Source organism: Leptonotus elevatus, chromosome 20 (assembly GCF_054856555.1).
Source record: "Leptonotus elevatus isolate MCC_2025b chromosome 20, RoL_Lele_1.0, whole genome shotgun sequence".
Taxonomy (NCBI): Eukaryota; Metazoa; Chordata; class Actinopteri; order Syngnathiformes; family Syngnathidae; genus Leptonotus; species Leptonotus elevatus.
The window spans coordinates 14425990-14444089 of record NC_141258.1 but is presented as its reverse complement, the minus strand read 5'-3'; the positions used below and the strand labels follow the sequence as shown (position 1 = coordinate 14444089).

The 18100-nt window shown below is 38.4% G+C and overlaps 1 protein-coding gene across 3 annotated transcripts in view; it reads left to right on the top strand.

Annotated features, from left to right (window-relative positions):
• LOC147157182 (uncharacterized) overlaps positions 1–18100 on the top strand; it is a 57038-nt gene that overhangs the window by 914 nt on the left and 38024 nt on the right. For all 3 annotated transcript variants that reach the window (XM_086063892.1, XM_086063893.1, XM_086063891.1), the window contains exons 3-17: positions 5268–5374; positions 7541–8223; positions 10171–10339; positions 10429–10682; positions 11767–11892; positions 11965–12162; positions 13331–13471; positions 13604–13861; positions 14968–15154; positions 15248–15414; positions 15522–15665; positions 17097–17275; positions 17373–17545; positions 17634–17858; positions 17945–18054. In XM_086063892.1, the coding sequence (XP_085920018.1) occupies positions 7552–8223; positions 10171–10339; positions 10429–10682; positions 11767–11892; positions 11965–12162; positions 13331–13471; positions 13604–13861; positions 14968–15154; positions 15248–15414; positions 15522–15665; positions 17097–17275; positions 17373–17545; positions 17634–17858; positions 17945–18054 (3003 nt within the window). In that variant the 5' untranslated portion in view covers positions 5268–5374; positions 7541–7551. The remainder of the gene's footprint in view (positions 1–5267; positions 5375–7540; positions 8224–10170; positions 10340–10428; positions 10683–11766; positions 11893–11964; positions 12163–13330; positions 13472–13603; positions 13862–14967; positions 15155–15247; positions 15415–15521; positions 15666–17096; positions 17276–17372; positions 17546–17633; positions 17859–17944; positions 18055–18100) is intronic.

Genomic DNA, 18100 nt, shown 5'->3' with positions numbered 1-18100 from the left:
GACTCGTTTAGCCATTTCCAGCAGTAAGAAGGTAATATTTTGTCTATAATTGATCACTTCATTATTAAAACACATTTTGACATTTGCTGTCGACTGAAAATGACATCACGTGACCTCATGGCTCATTTGCAAATTTCTCATGACCAAATCCAGAAATGGGTGATCCATGATTGGTCATTACCTGAGTTCTGAGCACTCTCTGATGTCATTTTCAAGTGACAGCAGGTGGCAAAATGTGTTTTAAAATGTATTCATTGTACATGAAAAATAGTTATCAAATGAATTCTAGTCAAAATAAGTTTTTATTGCTGAAAATGGCTAAATGAGTCAAGCATCATTTTAAAGTCCCCGTAAAATCATAATAGAAACATCTTCTAAATTGGACACATCAATTATACAAAATTAGGCTTTAAAATCGTGAAAAGTCAAGTAGTTCTGTCAGCTACCAAACAATATGGACATGTTAATGTTCTGAAACCACTCTCTGCTCAATTGTCAATTAAATACGCCCATATGGCTAGCATGTTTCTTATTCCCACACGTTTATATCTTAGAGCTGGGAAAAAGTGTCCACCAAAGGGGATGGAATACATTCCACTGACTTGTAGTTGGACTTTTCCACACTGCTATGAGAGGTGCTAGCCACCACCTAGCTGAGCGCACGGGCTCACAAATTTTTGGATGCTGCGGACGGGCAATGGGCTTGCCCAATATGTCACGCCTTGCTTGGTCATCTTTGTCGGTTTGTAGTTCCACATGATAGAGACACTTTGTGGAGAATAGAGACCAAGCCCTGCCCCGAATAGTGAAAAACAAAGTAATTGACACATCTTCTAAAAACATTAATAGTTATTTATGTTAATCGATTAAAATAAATGGCTCATTCTACTGAACAGGTGCAATTTGCAAAACCCAGGAAATAAAATGCAAAACAAAATTCATTAAAACTAAAAATGTAAGCAATGTGATATTACAATATATTGCATATTTACAAAATACAATTAGATTAAATTATTAATTCATATTGCCTTGAACTTGACTGTTGCTTGTCCCAGCTTCATAAAATGAGACTTTAAATTGAAATAGAATAATTTCAATCCTTTAGAAATTATATGTTTTTACCTTATTGTGTCACTCCTTTAACCTTGCTCTGCAAGATGAATTCTTGCGATATTTGTAAATTCACAAAGTCCGGAGAATACAACTTGTACAGAGCCTGTTGATTTCCACTGGTTCGGACCAATCACAGAGCGTCATTGTGTTTGGGGCGTGATATGCAGCTGTGACGAAACCAGGATGCCAGCGCCGCCGCCGGGGCAATCAAACAAACCTAACATGGACGAATGGACGCTGCAATTAATTCTGTTCTTGCAGAATTACTCACTGTTTCCTTGTTGAATGTTGAACAGTGAGAGGCGCTTCATGCATTTTTAGCTGGTAAAGATGTTTGTTTGTACTTTTTTCCCCCCTTCGACGAGAATGAAGATTACATTTTCTTCCGCGGCCGTGATTGGTCAAAACAAACGTGCACAATGCCGCATCATCCAATCAGCTCAAAGTATTATACAGAATGTCCCGCCTTTACCAAGCAAATCACCGTGGAGGAGTCCCTTGAGTAAATCACAATATCAATCTGGTTATTGTACTTTTAAGTTTATTTTCTAAAACAAACACCCACAAAAAATATTCCCTTGGAATTCACACATTAGTTCCTCGGCTTTCACTCATTTAATGTAGCATTAGCCAATATGTGGACGCATTTCAATTTATATTGTGCTTTGTTAGAATGCCAGTGCTAAATAAATATTTTATATTAATATTATAATTTTAATTAATTATAATAAATGCAATGATAGTAACAATTGGCATAATTTCTTTTGCCGTTTTGGTTTTGGGCCAAGTGTTTCTCATTTCTCATCAAAATTTCATTTCGGTGCATCTCTAATAGTTACCACATCATCTGTCTGTCTGTCTTTCTGTACGTACGTATCCACATGCTTTGGTAGTCCTGACAATGATGGGCATTGTTGATATGATTTTTGTAAATGACGGCTGGATCACAATTAGAAGAATGTGGACTTCCTGCAAAAACACATAAGGTGTGAATGTCAAAAGCAGTCCAACAAAACAACAACAGTTTGTTAAAAGTCCTTTATTGAGCATGGACTACTGATGCGTGACCTTTGTTGCTGCGTCATCTGGGTGGATCATCTTAACGAATGGTTCTTTATCCCGTCAATCAATCTGCCGTAACGACGTCGCGCATGCTCGTTCCTAGCTGCGCATGCACATTCCGAGTGTTTGTAGCATGTAGCCGCTGAACTTTGGATTCAGCCATTCATCGTTGTAGCTTCACCGATCTCACCGCATACTTTGAAAATGGCTGAGAGCCGCAAGAGGACATCCGTCTATGAAGTGAGACCGGTTGCAGGGACTGATGAAGATGATGATGAAGACGAGCTCGCACATTCCCGGCATTTGGTAGGCGTTTCCCCTGGATGAGCAGGAGAGCTGGTAGGATGGTCTTCTGCACGCTTAGTTTTTAAAAAGTGACAAACGGACGTTTGGCTTCTACTTTTTGAGAGGATCCTTTAATACACCTTTAACTTGTCTTCATCAGGGCAAAGCTGGTGCGTATAAGTAAATATTTGTCACGTGATGGTAAGTCATGTGACAAACGAGACATAGAAAACTGCAAACATGGCAGACACATCCATACATGTACGCCTTTCATTATTAAATTACAAAGGAAGGCTCTACTGTTTGAATAAAATGACAACAGCAAAAAGTATGAATGATAAAAATACAGACTCAATTGGATCACTGCAGCAGAAAGGCAGGCGACTACATTCGTGCTAAACATTTGAAAAACACGAACTGATAAGATAGCTCAAAATAGAGTTACAGAGGTGCTGTTGGCTATAATTAAAGTGCTGGCACCTTAAAAATGACAAAAACCGGGATATCAATATCTTCAATGAGCCCTGAGTAGAAGGTGGCATCTATTGGTTGGCCCAAAAAGTTTCCCTCTGCAACAGACTTTTATTTATGTCCCCACTTCTAGGATCTCGGGGTACTACCTAGAGTACCGTAGTATCCAAGTGACCCAAGTCTTTGAAATGTTTAGCAATGGGATAGTCCATGTTTTCCTTCAATGTGGTGTTAGAAATTATTGGCAAATGGTCTGCAGTGGGAAGTTTTGGAAAAATCGAGTTTGAAAAGGTGGGTGTCACTTTGGCACAGTTTGTACAGAATGTTCCAAAAAGTGGAACACTGTGCTTACATGAATTAATGTGATTTAAAAAAAAAATGTTTTTATATATATAAGTTTGACCTGATGAAGACACGTTAAGTGTTGAAACGCATCTTTTGACAGACTACAGGGTGCCTCATATTTTTTGGACTGCTTTTGGGCCCACATTTTTGTATCCTATTTATTTTTGTACATGTTGATTCAATAGTTATATACAGTACTGTATGTGTATATATGGAATTTGTATGACTGCCTTTATTTTTTGTTGTCGTATTTTTACAAATTCTAAAGGGCCAAGACAAAATGCTGACCACAAATGTGTTTCATATTTATTAATTCATTTAACGACTGTTCCAGTTTGTCATGAAACCAACCACTGAAAGTCTGGACCCTCTGTTTGCAGAATGCCAACGTGATGGGAGCTTTTTTTTATATTTGTATATTTTAATGATAACAGTATATTTAATCTGTAATTATTTATTTTGGGGAATAATGTCTTTATATCTGCGATTGGCTAGCAACCAGTTCAGGGTGTACCCTGCCTACTGCTCTCCGCGACCTTTGTGAGGACAAGCGGTTAAGAAAATGGATGGATGTCTTTATATTTGTATTATTTTTTATTGTCTTATGTTAGCTTTGATGTAAATCTGAGGTTGTTTTTTTAATGTGCTATATAAATAAAGTTGAGTTGTATAATTTATTTTTCATTCTCAATATATGGATTAATAAAGCAATATTAATAATTCATATGCATATAATGTATTTGTAAATTAATAGTTATTTTTATACATAGCTTGGTGATAAGTTATTAGATGCAACAGCTCTTGGCTGAGCTCTTAGGAAAAAGAAAAAAAAAGTTATTAGATGCAACAAAAACTTGAGAAGAGCCGAAAGAGCCGAGCATAAAAAAGCTGCAGAAATTCCCACCACTATTCAGTGAGATTGGTTTTGGTTGTTTTTTTTCTCTTTTCTTTTGCCTTTGCTGGTGTTGGTCACGATCAAGTGGATCTACAGGATGTTAAGGACATAGCACTAATGAAGAACACTGACTTTGTACAAGTAACATGACTTGACACACGCTTTGAAGTGTTAGAATTAAAGGTTATTTAAATGTTAATACAGTAGTCTGGATTTAGCAACCACACAACTTTCAATGTTTCTATCAAAAATGTTTTCTAATGTAGCTGCCGCATCTTGAAGCAATGCAGACAAAGGTGATGCATTTCATAACTAGGCAGCAACCTACATGGACAAAAGGAACTTTAATGATCCGATGAGAGGAAATTAAGGAACATTAATACACACACATATTTAGGTGGGAGCTCACAGTCCATTACAGTTTCTGTTTCGTTTCACCAGGCCATGGTAAGTTTCATTTTCAGATCACATGATGTATGACTCAGCAAGCAGGAAAGAGAAACAGTATCTCTCCTTAGTCTTAAGCAAGAGCTATTTTCCTCCCTTTTCTATTTTGTCATTCTTTTCTTTCTTTTTTTGTTCAAATCACAAGACAAGGAAGCATATTTGGTCATTCCGGGGTGGGGGCGTGGTGGGGTTGGGGACTGAACAGTACAGTGGACTAACAGTATAGAAATGGATAACTGTAGGGTATTATAATAAATGTGGTGTATTCATCATATAGTTTCATGTGGTACTTACATTATTTTCTGATTGTTTTGGAGAAATCAGTAGCCTCAATGTTTACACATCCACTGATGTTAACAACTATGATAATCTATCTGAGAAGATACTTTTATTCAGTTTTTGTCACATTACAGTATAATTTATGTCAGAAGAAACAGTATTCAAATACATTATCGCGTTCGTTTACATACTGGTATGTATATATGTGAAAATGTTTGGTTGATTTCGTTTGCTTGATTCCTTGGTTATGATCACGTAGACAGATAAACACAATCACATATTCTAGGAACGTGAGAGTGATGCTATTAGCAATAAGTACATTTGAATAGGCAAGCCTCTTACTTTCAGTTTCATTTCTGTCTGTCTGCAGAGATTGAAACACAACAGGATGGGGAGGGATATATAAGGTAAACCAAGAGGCTTTCTGGTTCATTTTCAGTAGTAAGAGAGGACCTGGACATACGGAAGAGGAAAAAGGTAAGACACATTTGGATTGATGGCTAAAGGTGGTTTATGTTTTGTATGTTTAGTTTAGTTTTGGAACAATATCTGTGGTTAGCGGTGCTGGGGATGAATTTGCATCATCACAGTCAACACCACAGTTTTACAGGTTTAATCTTATCTTTACAATTACACAAGACAGGTAACTTACTGAAAAGACTTGGTACTTAATATAGTACTATAATGCAGTCACGAGACAGTAGCTATATTATTGATAGAGGTAGGCCTGGACGATGTGGTTGAAAAGTGTTTCATGATCAAGGCTGGATTTTTTTTTCTTGCAGCAATTGTATTTTTCCAGACGTCTGTGAAAAGTGTTGTTGATCAACCAAGCATTTAATTGCGGTGTTGGTTAGCTTAGAAATTAGCATGGCTTGTAGCTTATTGACCGTCACGGAGGCGATACTTACAGTTTTAGGAGCAACTCCAAAACATTTAGCTACACAAGTAGCCAGCCGAAGCTCATTGCTAGCTAGCTTGCCAGCCTAAGTTGCACCGAGTTACTCGAACCTCGACAGCTGTAAACAAGAAGAAAAAAATAAGGATTATCTGCACCGCCGCCATGTTAGTCTGTTGAGTGAGGCCTTTAGAGTTGAGTACCCCCCCCCCCCCGCCCCCCTGTATCGGGTGCTTGCATGTGTGCAACCTCTAATTTTGTTCATTTGCACCATTGTGAAATTAGGGCTTAAATTGGTTGCAGTCTAAAGCCCTGGTTACAGAAATTAGTTGAAGAGCATTATTGATGGGTGAGTTAAGAACAATTGTGTGGTAAATAAAGGTGTCGAAAACTAATCGATTGTCAAATTAATTGACAAATATTTTAATAATCGAGTAATTGTTCATAGGTATTGTTAAACTTAATTGTCCAAATCCACTGATATCACCGTCTCAAAGCAGATGATTTTTTTTCCTTTTCCTTATATCAGAGTTGTTGTTGTTGTTTTGTTTGTTTTTTAAATTTTTGGTGTTTGTAAAAGATAAATAAATAAATATGTGTAGTCCTGATCTATACCATATATTGTCCAAAGCACTTTATAAAGCCTCATATACACTTTTTTGAAAATATATCAAAAGTGTAGCCAACACTGGCACATTGACGCAGCATGACAACCCTCGGAAAGTTTTTCCTTTTTAGTTTAAAGTAACTTATCTTAACATCCACAATCTCTTGTAGTACCCTGAACCCAGGGTGTTTTTTTGCCTTTGGTCCCATTTGAGATCTATCCCCGTTGTGTAACTAGCCTCATCCTAGCTAGCGCTAAGCTAGTTTATCTCTCACGTACGGCGTCCAAGTTTGCAAGCTCCCTTAGTTTATTGCTAGGATGGCGTGAGAGGCCACCAGCAAAGTAACAACCTTCAAACACTGTCTTGCTGCATGTGCTTTATTGAGTGGCTGTTAAACAGTTGAATTTAATGCTTTTGATAGACAATGATTCCAAACTGCTGCTGCTCACTGCTCCCTCAGCGGATGGGTCAAATGCATAGAGCAAAATTGGGTGTTGGTTTTTACCGGCCATTTTTCAATTCAGTTAAAGTCACCACCGATTTGTGTATGCAAAGTCAGATGCAAGAGTTAGTGTTTTGTCCAAAAATAAAAATAAAATAAAATGTTGTATCCAAATCATCATGGCTCAGTGCTTGATATACAACTGTGTGATAGAATGAAACTCCAGAAGACAATGATTTAAGAGTATGACTTGCCCCAATCTGGCTCAATTATTTGGGCACTGCCCTACCTCAGTCATTGATGGTAACAGCTGTAAATAAACACATCTTTCATATTCTTTTGAAATTTTGAGTGGGAGTGAATTTTAAATGGGTGTCTTTAAGCTGAAAATTCCACTAAAAATTGCCAAAGACAGATTTTTTTCTTTTTTTTTTTAAGAGATTTACATTGGCAAACGATTTTTGTTATCTGGTCAGTTAATCCTTACAAACCAGTTTTGAATTCTAGTGATGACCATTGAGGTCTAGTGAGAGGGATTTTTTTTTCTACCTTTAGACAAACCTTAGGGGCACAATGATGGTTGTTGGTTTTCCGAATTGGATGACCTTTGTAGTATATGCAAGATGCCACTGTAGTTTTTTGGAACTGTTTTGTGGTTTTAATTATGTATGCTGATGTGTTTTTTCACTTGGCAGAACTAATCAAGATGGAGAATGTTCTTGAAGATATTGTGGCCTTGGTGAAGCAGCATCCAGCAGGGATCCCCATAAAAAAAATTAGTATGTACTATAACAAGAAATACCGTTGCAACCTATCAATATCCGACCTGGGATTTAAGTCCAATGCTTCTCTGTTAGCCCATCTGAATGAGGACTTGGTTGTAGAGGGAAATGTGGTGTTTCACAAGGATTACAAGTGTAATAACGGGACAGATGAAACTAAAGCTGGAACCAGTGCGAGTGCTTTAGCTGTAGCTACGGCTTGTGAATCTGGAAAACCGAAAAATGAAAAAAAGAAGGTCAAGAAGCTGGAAAATCTAGTGGCCATGATGGTAGAACATCCGGAAGGGATTCCTATGAAGAATCTGTCAACAGCCTACAGGCTGAAATACCACCATAAACTGAAAGTGAGCTCTTTGGGCTTCAATTCTATTGTTGCCCTGGTAGCAACCTTAGACAGTGATCTTGTGGTGATAGGGAACAACGTGATCCACAAGATCCACTCGCCTCAAGATCCACATGGAGCTGGAGTATCAGCAATAAGTACACAATTAAATTCAGAATTATCTTCATCAGCACAGTACATTCCTGATAAACCTCCAACCACAGGATCCAAGCTTACTGAGGAAGAACAGCATCTGCACAAGATGGTTTTAGAGGTGAGTCAATACACTCATAGAAAAAAAAGTAAAATATGAAGTAAATTATATAATATAGGCCAAAAATTTGGACACACCTCGTTTTCTTTACTGTCATGACTATTTACATTGTAGATTCTCACTGAAAGCATCAAAACTATAAATGAACACACGTGGAGTCATGTCCTTAAAAAAAGGGGGAAATAATTGAAAAAATAATTCAAAATAGTCACTCTTTGCTCTGATGATTTTTTTTTGCACACTCTTGTAATTCCCTCGATGAGCTTTCAAGAGTATTTGCCTGAAATGGTTTTCCAACAGTATTGAAGGAGTTACCAGAGGTGAGAAAGTGTGCAAAGCAATAATCAGAGCAAATGGTGGCTATAATCTAAAGCATGTTTTCAGTTATTTCACCTTTTATGAATCTCCACGTGTTCATTCTTAGTTTTGATGCCTTCAGTGACAATCTACAATGTAAATAGTAATGAGAATAAAGCAAACACATTGAAAGAGATGTGTGTGTCCAAACTTTTGGCCTGTACTGTATATTTCTACTAAGTATGGGCATATAAAACTGTTAAGTTCTATTTAAATTTACTTAAATCTAAAAGAATAACAATTATCATGGGGGTGGCATGCACAGGTGGTAAATCCAGGTCCAGAAAGTAACAACTCTATCACAGTTTGACTTTAGCCCCTGGTGCTAGGCTGCTAGCTTGATAGCTAGCACCTGTGGCTAAAGCCAAACTGTGGCATGGTTTTTACTTTCTGGACCTGGATTTGCCACCATAGGTGGCATGGCTCAGTGGTAGAGTGGTCGTCTCCCATCCGTGAGGTTGTGGGTCCGATCCTCACCCCTGGTGACCATGTCAATGTCAGGCATTGTAAAGCAATTTGGGCACTACATGGTGTAGATAAAGCACTATATATATACAGTACAGGCCAAAATTCTGGACACACTTTCTTATTCAGTGCATTTGCTTTATTCTCATGACTGGTTACTTTGTAGTTTCTCACTGAAGGCATCAAAACTATGTATGAGCTGATGTGGAGTTATGTACTTAACAAAAAAAAAGGGTGAAATAACTGAAAACATGTTTTATATTATAGATTCTTAAAAATAGTCATCCTTTGCTCTGCTTACGTTTTTTGCATGCTCTTGGCATTCTTACCTCTGGTAACTCCTTAAAGACGGTTGGAAAACCCTTTCAGGTGACAACCTTTTGAAGCTCATCGGGAGAATGCCAAGAATGTGCAAACAAGTAATCAGAGAAAAGGGGGGCAATTTATTTATGTACTTCTTTTATTACGTTCTCTTTTTTTTGTTAAGTACGTAACTCCACATGTGTTCGTTAGCTGTCATAGTTGTCATCATAGTTTTGTTGCCTTCAGTGAGAATCAACAATGTACATAGTCATGAAAATAAAGCAAATGTATTGAATGAGAAGGTGTGTCCAAACATTTGGCCTTTAATGCATTTGTTAATTGTTGATTTTAGGATATATATATATATATATTTTTTTTTTGAGGAACAGTCTGTTGATTAATCATGTGTAAAACTGAGTGCACTACTTGGGTGCAACCAGCAAAGGCACTGTTGAGTCAGTCTCAACTAGTTTGCTCTCAAACACAGAATTTTAACATGATTTCATGATGTTATGGAAAGTTGAGCAACACCCTCAAAGACTTATGACGACTACTCCAGGTGGCATTATTGTGCTCAATAAGACACTGGTATGAGAATCAGGATTTCAAAATAACCAGAGCGAGATTGTCCCATCTCATGAAATATAAGAGGTGTACTAACAGTTAATATATTTATAGATTGTAATGTTGATTGTAAGAGTTTGAAGAAAGTAATAATTATAAACGAAATAGGATTTATATTCAAAATGTCATTGAAAGCACACAAATTATGTCATTGCACCTCCGTGAATGGGTCTTTTAAAGGTTATTAATGTGTTTCAGGTAGCTGAAAAATACCAGCTAACTGAACCATGCATGGATCTACTGGAAGTTTGCTATTTTCATCACCATGGCGAAAAGCTTCCATTTCAACTGTACTTATCCATGTATGACAGTTTGGAATCCTCTTGTCAAAACAACCTGCCTATTCCATCTGACACTAGAACTGCTGGTACGATGATGCTGGTATTATATGATTGTACTGAGAAAAATATGCACTCATTTTTAGTAAACCATTTTTTTATGTTTTTTCTTGTACAGTACAGCAACCCGTTGCAGCCAATACAAGCAAAATGAGTGACACAGCTTGGAGAAAGTGCAGTGTGTTTAGAGAAGCTTTTAATGCTCAGTTGAGGGAGGTTCATAGAGATAATGTGCGGGCCATAGAACATATGGTGGACGATGAAGTCCAAGGTAAGAGGAAAAGAGATCTGGATCCAGACATGGTCAGCAGTCTGATGGAGGATGTTATACGAGACCTTGCAAGAGAGGGAGAGCTCGTCACCAAAGAAAAGGTGAAAAGCAAAATTATGTTTTTGAAATGTTAGAGCTTTCGAAATGTTGTAATACACTTTGAACCTTGCTTGTGAAAATGTGCCCTGTGCTTGAAGCAAATCAGATAGCATACATAGTTTGAGTCCATATGGAGCCAGGCTGTGAGGAGACATGCGTGAAAAGATTATAAGTGACATTAAAAAAATAAAAGTCTCTAGTAAACATCACAGCAAACACAAATATTAGGAGTAGGCGCCGATATTCAACATTTTCACGGATTCGGCATCAAATTATTTTTTTTCAATAAATCTGACGGCAGATAACAGATCAATTTAAACCTGTTAACTTCAGGGAACTATTTATTTACATTTACAGTCAACTTTATAATATAGAGATGCTGCTGACCCTGGGAACGCTCTGCACCTTCTTTATTGTTTGAAGTTAAAACTAAGATAAGTGAAAATTCTACATTGAAGATATTTTGAAATTTTGGAAAACTTTTGCACCTATATTTTTCCCTTTAGTTCAAGTAAATATTGGCTCTAAATATTGGTTATCAGCTTCCTTGACTACTAATATTCAATATTGGCCTTGGAAAAAAAAACATACATCCTTTAAAATCAATCACAAAATAGAAATAAATGAAAAATTAATTGTTGGTGAAAATAAGATAGAACTGATAAGGACGTTGCATATCGCTGGCGTCAGGGCCTAACACCTGCACCACCAAAATCGCAACCCCAAAGATGACATATTTTTCAACCAATAACATTGCATTATCAAAGAGGACAAGCCATTTTCTTTACTTCATATTGGTCAATAATTTGTAAAACACGTGTGGACTAACCAAACGTATAGATTTTTGAAAATATATTAAATTTGCCAAATTGTGACTTAGGAGAGGAAACAAAAACAATGAACACTAAACTGCAAACATGTATACTCACTGTTGGTTGTAAGTTAAGATTTTTGTTTTGGAGACTTGAAGGATGAATGAATTAGTTTAGAAGCAGTAGAGTACCGAAAATGTTCGTCTCCCAACATTGTGTAGCATTGTGAATTTGCTGTGAAATATCGCACATTTTTCCCTATTACTCTTCTCAGGTGATCTCAAGGACGTGCAGGTTAATGCAACTTACTTCTAAAGAATCAGAAAGGCTAAATTATCGTGGTATTCAGGCCCTGAACGACCTTCACTACTTGGTGAAAGAGATAACAATGTACATACAGGTTAGCAGCCACTCATATCAAATCAGAAGTTTTCTATTTTATCCATTGTTTTGAAGTATTTTTCTTTTTCAGTCCACGGAAGCAGTGGCATCCGTCCTTACCCTGTATGAGCTGGGACAGACTTTGGCTGGTCTAAAGAACAAGAAACGCTATGAAGAGCTGAACCTGGGACCCCTTTGCAAGATCCCCATCATCCACCGCATGTTCAAGATTGACAGTAACACCAAGGATGACGATATCCCCCAGATTGAGACAGTGGATATTTTAAAGGTGTGACTAATTATTACATTGATGAAACTGTTTTCAGCATGCAAACATGTTTGCATTCTAACATTAAGCTACGCATAATTTACTTGGCGTGGATGTAGAAATAAAATAGTGACTAAAATGTTTACTGTATCAGTCACTCTGAAAGCATTGCAAAATATTAATCAGCAAACACATCTACACTTTTATAATTAGAAATTGTAAATAGCAGCAACAAAGATGAATTTTCCCCACATGCATGTCCTCACGAAATGTACTTAAAATTACTAGGGCAACATTTTAAGGGGGAAGTCAACCTAAAAAATAAATATTGACTATAATATGTTCGATGCAGCCCCACTAGTCCAAATACGATATTCTGGTTAATATTGTGTTAATGGAATATGAGTTAAGCAGCAAACTGCAGCAGTTTTTATCAATGTCAGAAGGAGGCCATTTTGCCACTTACTGAGGGAAAATGACATCACAGTTGCTCAGGTCTCAGGTAAAAAACAATCACAACTCAGCTTCAGAAAACAGGTGAGCTGTGATTAATCGTTGTCTGAGCCCTGAGCAACTGTGATGTTATCTTCAGTCGACAGCAAGTGGCAAAATGGCCGCCCCCTGAGATGGATAAAAATGGCTGGATTTTGCTGCATAACTCAAATTCCTCAAATGTAATATTAATCAGAATGTTTAGCCTAGTGAGGTCACATACATTATTGTCAATACATTTTCAAGGTTGACTTCCCCATTAATTAACTTATTTGATTTAATTAATGCATCCATACAGAAACAAATGTAAACAAATGCATTATCCTAGACAACCACAATGTACCTTACGGACAGAAAAGAAAACAAATTATTTCTAAAAAGCACTTTTTGGCAGTACAATGCCAGCGCGGCCCCTGCTGCTGCTCACTGTTCCCTCAGGGGATGGGTCAAATGCGGAGAACGAATTTCGCCCCACTTAGGTGGGTCTGACAATCAGTGGTACTTTAACCTTTAACCATAGCAATTAATGTAAGAACTTGGTGATTTTGGGTACTATCAACAAAACCATGTTGTGTTTAAAATGAACAAGAAACTGAAGAAACAAGGGTAGTCTAGTAATTTTTTCCATCACTTGTATGTAAAGCCAGTTTCTGTGCCCAATCTACATGTTAAAATGTTTTTGCTTTGTTGTTTCTAGCAACTTCGCAATTACAGGAGAAAGTCAAGCAAACCCAAAGTAGACCTGGCTGAGTTTATGAAGTATCTCGCTGATCATTATAACTGTGGGTCTCCTTACGAACTGGGCATCAGGATACACAGTCTTGGACTGCCCATAGCGGTAAGGTTTTAGTAGACTTTTTTAAAATGTACTTAATATTCTCGTTTTCTTAGTGAAATGCTTTGTAATCATTGAAATTAAAAACAAATATTACAGCATGTGGATGAAAGTTTTTTTCTCTGTTTCCTGCAGACATTAAATAAAGTGGGTCGTTGTGAGCATAGCGTAATGGACCAGATCAAAGAAACCATTCAGAAAGAGCTGGAAGAAGAAACTTGGGAGCATTTGATTAAGATAAAGAAGAGTGTCCTGGACCCAGTAAAAGGCACAAGCTCTGTCTTTGCAGGGAACTTGGACCTCAGAAAAAAATATGCCTCCTTGACTGCAGCAGAAGTAGTGCTGGCAGTCTTCACAAATGCAGAAAAGGTGTTCAGCTCTGGAGCGCTAAGGGTAGGTGAAAGACATTTAAAGGTATGTGCTTTTGTTAAAATAGCGGTGGGCAAGTGGAACAGTTGTCGAGGGCCATATCAAAATGCTTATGTGACTGCTGCATTCACAACTCCTAAATAACGCGAAGCGAACTTCCGCCTCACGTTACTCAGGAGTTGTTTGCGCAACAAACGTGAATTCACTTCATTCACGCCATACTTAAATCAGTGCGAGGTGGCTGTGTTAAAACTTGCTCATGCTATTGCTGGCTTGCTCGGTTCACAGTAAATTACAGTACAACCAACAGCTGTAACATACATTTTTTAACTTGGATTTATTAGTATTGGTATTAAGGCCCATCCCCAGTCATGTGCAATTCTGGTGATGTGTTTGTTGCTGGCGTTAAGCACAGTCGTGGGTTAGCAGTGGGCTGAGCACTTAAATTAGCGGATCGCCTGTGCTTTTTGGGATGGTCTTTGATTTTGCTATAACAACAAAGATTCTAATAAACGAAGTGCGCTTTACGTTTGTGCATGCATAACAATCAAGTTAAAAAAAAAAGTGTGGATACCAAAGTAGCCTTCATTTGAATGGTGGAGATTAGAGTGCTGAAAGTGTTTGCGTAACTGTACACCTTAAAGTTTGCAAGCATTGTTAAACGGCTTTAAATCTTAAGTGACAAAACGACAGGTGCTTTTTGTGCCATTTTTAACGAGCCTGGGTTGTTGTCGTTAAGCCGCGTCTCGATAAAATGAAAACGCAACAGTCCTTAACATCACGCTGCTCAGACCTTGTAAGCTGTATGTGGTTCGTTGTGTTATCTAGTTAGCATATTTTGGCGTTATTGTTGATCTTTGCTGCTAGCCTTGTCCCCATGCCTCGCCACGTTTCTTTCACCACTGTTCTGGGACTTCCTCTCTGGATTCCTCTCATCACAGGCGAATCCACTGATATAAGAGTAGAGAAGTCTCAGGGCCCCACATTCCTCTGGTCCAAGTTGTGATGTTTTTAGTTACTTTTTATATCCGGAAGCTAGGGGCAATGGCATAATGTGAGATTTTGAACAAAGACACACCTCAACCTCATATTCATGTATTTTGCTAATTGTGTTATTTTATTGTTTATAGATGCATGTCCGGACATTCCTAACTCAAGTGTCAGGCAACAAGCTGACAGCAGCTCTCTTTCAGTTGGCAATCTGTGGTGGCTCGCTAGCTATACCACAGGACCAAGTGGCAAAGGAGAAAACTCCTCAAACCTCTAAAAAAACAGACCCAATGGAAGACAGACCTGCCACATCAAATCCCAGTGAAGGTATTAATTCAAGATGGTTAAAGTGTAGGATAAGATGTATTTTTGCTTCACATTCTTGCAACTAAGTCCCTTAATTATCATTCAATTTTTCAGCCAAAGTGAAGCAGTACCTAAAAGATAGCCTCTCCTCAGTGAACTCAGCCATCCATTTGGCTGATATTGCCATCTTAGAGGGAAAGTTGACCAAGCACTTCAAGGTCAAAGATTTTCATTCCTTAGGTCAAGGCACATTCTTGGGGTTCTTGGTTAAACACATTCAGGTACCAAGTGCACTTTTAACTCTCGCTGTGTGTATTTATATGCCAGCCGTTGATCTTGGCTATTTCAGTCCTTGATAAAAACAAATCTATGTTTGTGTTGAATGCAGCTACTGCAGGACGTGCTTGGTTCAGCATTGATTCTGAGAAGTAGTGGCATGAAATGTGCAAGAAGTTTTTTCAGACCCACCAAACAGGACATATTTGAGTTCATCAAACAGTGTGGGCAAAATACATCTGGTGGTCAAGATGAAGTGAGTCCACATCTAAGTACAACAAAGCTCCTCACTCTTTTTTTCTATGCAGTTGGTCCTCAGTTTATGATGGTCTTAATGCAACATTTTAAGGTAACTAACAGCTTCATCTTAAGACTACGTTATCACACGGCACAAGAATGCTCACTTCGTTACATGCATATTTGTATTGCGTGAGAATATGTTCTCACAGTGCACAAGAAGGCACGCTCAGTTACCGCCAAATTTACAGTTTTTAATAGATTCTTTTAGAAGTGTTTTTCATTCAAGCACCTAGGATAATTAAAACTTTGCATTAACGGAGTTTACAGAGGTGGGCGCATCAGTGAATTTTGAGAGTCCGTCATTTGGCAATCGTCAATAGCCGGGACATGCTTTCATTATCGTCAATCCGTCAATATTTCATGCCGAACCAAACAGTCAGTCCGCCAATCCGACAACTTTATTTTAACCGGGCTTCCATCATTGCTAAATTACAATCGCTATTCTAGAAGTCGGAACGGCAGTAAATTTCATGGGCGCAGTCCGTCAATCATCAGCGTGTCAACATTATTTTAACCACGCTTTCGTCGTGCAATTCCATTTTGTCGACACTATTTTCCGCTTAACATTTTTTGTTATGTTACAATTATTTTCTTTAGTAATGTCGCCACATATAGTATGTGCACATGGTCGTAGATGCCGGGAATACTGCCGTGAAGGGCCAACGGACCCAACACTTCACCTTTTTAGGAGCCCTTAGCTGTTCAATAACCTGCCTGATGTAAAACAAACAAACTAAGCACAAAACTAATGCTTGCATAATAAACATAGCAATAACAAGGAATTTATAACAGGAGTAAAACATTATCATCACGGTCTGTAGTCACCCAAGCTCTACAACACGGCCAGTTATCAGTATTGGGACACAGTCAGAAGAGAGAATTCTTGGAGAATGATGTGCGAGGAAGTTAGCATACATGGTAAGTGTATATTTACTTGTTTACTGCATTAGAAAAAGAGTGGCTCAGCCGCAGTCCCAAGAAGGAACTGTAAGTACTCAACGGTTCATCAGTGTAGTGAAATGGGCGACCATCAGTGCTTCCGTTATTTGTCAGCGAAATGTCATTGACAGACTTGAGAGGGTCTATTGGTACGGACCTGATTATTAATGGTTACATTGACAGAGAAAAAAACATCAGGCAATGCTTAGTCCATCAAATTTTCAAAGTTTTCCGTCATTTGTTAATCGCCAACAAAATGGCTGTCCGTCACTGACGTCACTGATGCCCACCTCTGGTAGTTGAGTGATAAACTAGGGTGCTTGTACTCAATGTTCAAATCCATATATGTCGCCATTGTAGGAACAGAAAGCTGTTGTAAACTGAGGACCCCCTTTACTATAAATTATTTTGAAGTGGAAACATACTGATTTCCTTTCAATTTTCTCAGTTGTCCCACATCGAGTTGCCACTGCGGTCCCACTATGGAGTGCAGGACAGTCGGGATTTGGGCTATGGCTCGCTACAGACACTGGCCAGACTAGTACATTGCCAGAAAGATCTAGCTGGAGGTGGACTGAGCCAAGTCTTTTATGAGTCTACATTGTTTGCCAGACATGGAATTTTAAGGTTAGGTCTCAAACCCACACAAAAGCTTGTCCGTTGCTGTTGGACCCCTGACAGACGAACTAGTTTTACCAATGCCTTTTCTCTTCACTATCACCAGTGCCGAAAGTGAATGTGAAGCAGTGGGGCGGCTTGGGGAGATGTCAAAGGTCCAGGCAATGGCCAGTTTGAATTCATGTCCTCTGTTAGAGGATTTAAGTGAATGGAGTCAATGGGAGCTTATATTTAAACCTTTGCATGGCTCCCTCAAAGATTTCATTGAAAGAAATGCAGGTAGGTGTTTGTACAGATATTGTCGGAAATTTCTGTAACCAATGCGAGGATACAATGACCTGATACCTTCCATTTTGACATATAATAGCAAATACAGGCTTAGCAGCATTGGAGGTGGGACCGAATTTGCTGCTCAAGATCACTTCAGTCACAGGAGACAAGTATTTCTCCAATGCCGTCATGACCCTTGACCCCGTGGGGACAGCTGGCCACCTAGTGTCCATTGTTGTAGCCGATGGGATCACAAATGCTCCCACGGCCCTCCTGGCTAATCATATTCAGAGTTCCCTAGCTGCAGCTGTGGCTAAAGAAGGTAGCAGAGCAATATTGAAGTCTCAATTGTATTATATTTGAAAATGCAACCTTGCTGTGTTGCTAAAATGAGCTTTTGTGTTTTAGATTTGTCTCGAGCTGAAGAGGACATGTCATGTTACTGCACAGTGGCTAATTTTGTTTTGGATTGTTTGGTTCGAATTCCAAACAGAATCTGTCAGGCTCTTTTGCAGCAGGTTAGTTGCACTGCATTGCACAAGTAGAATGCAGGAAGTCTTTATA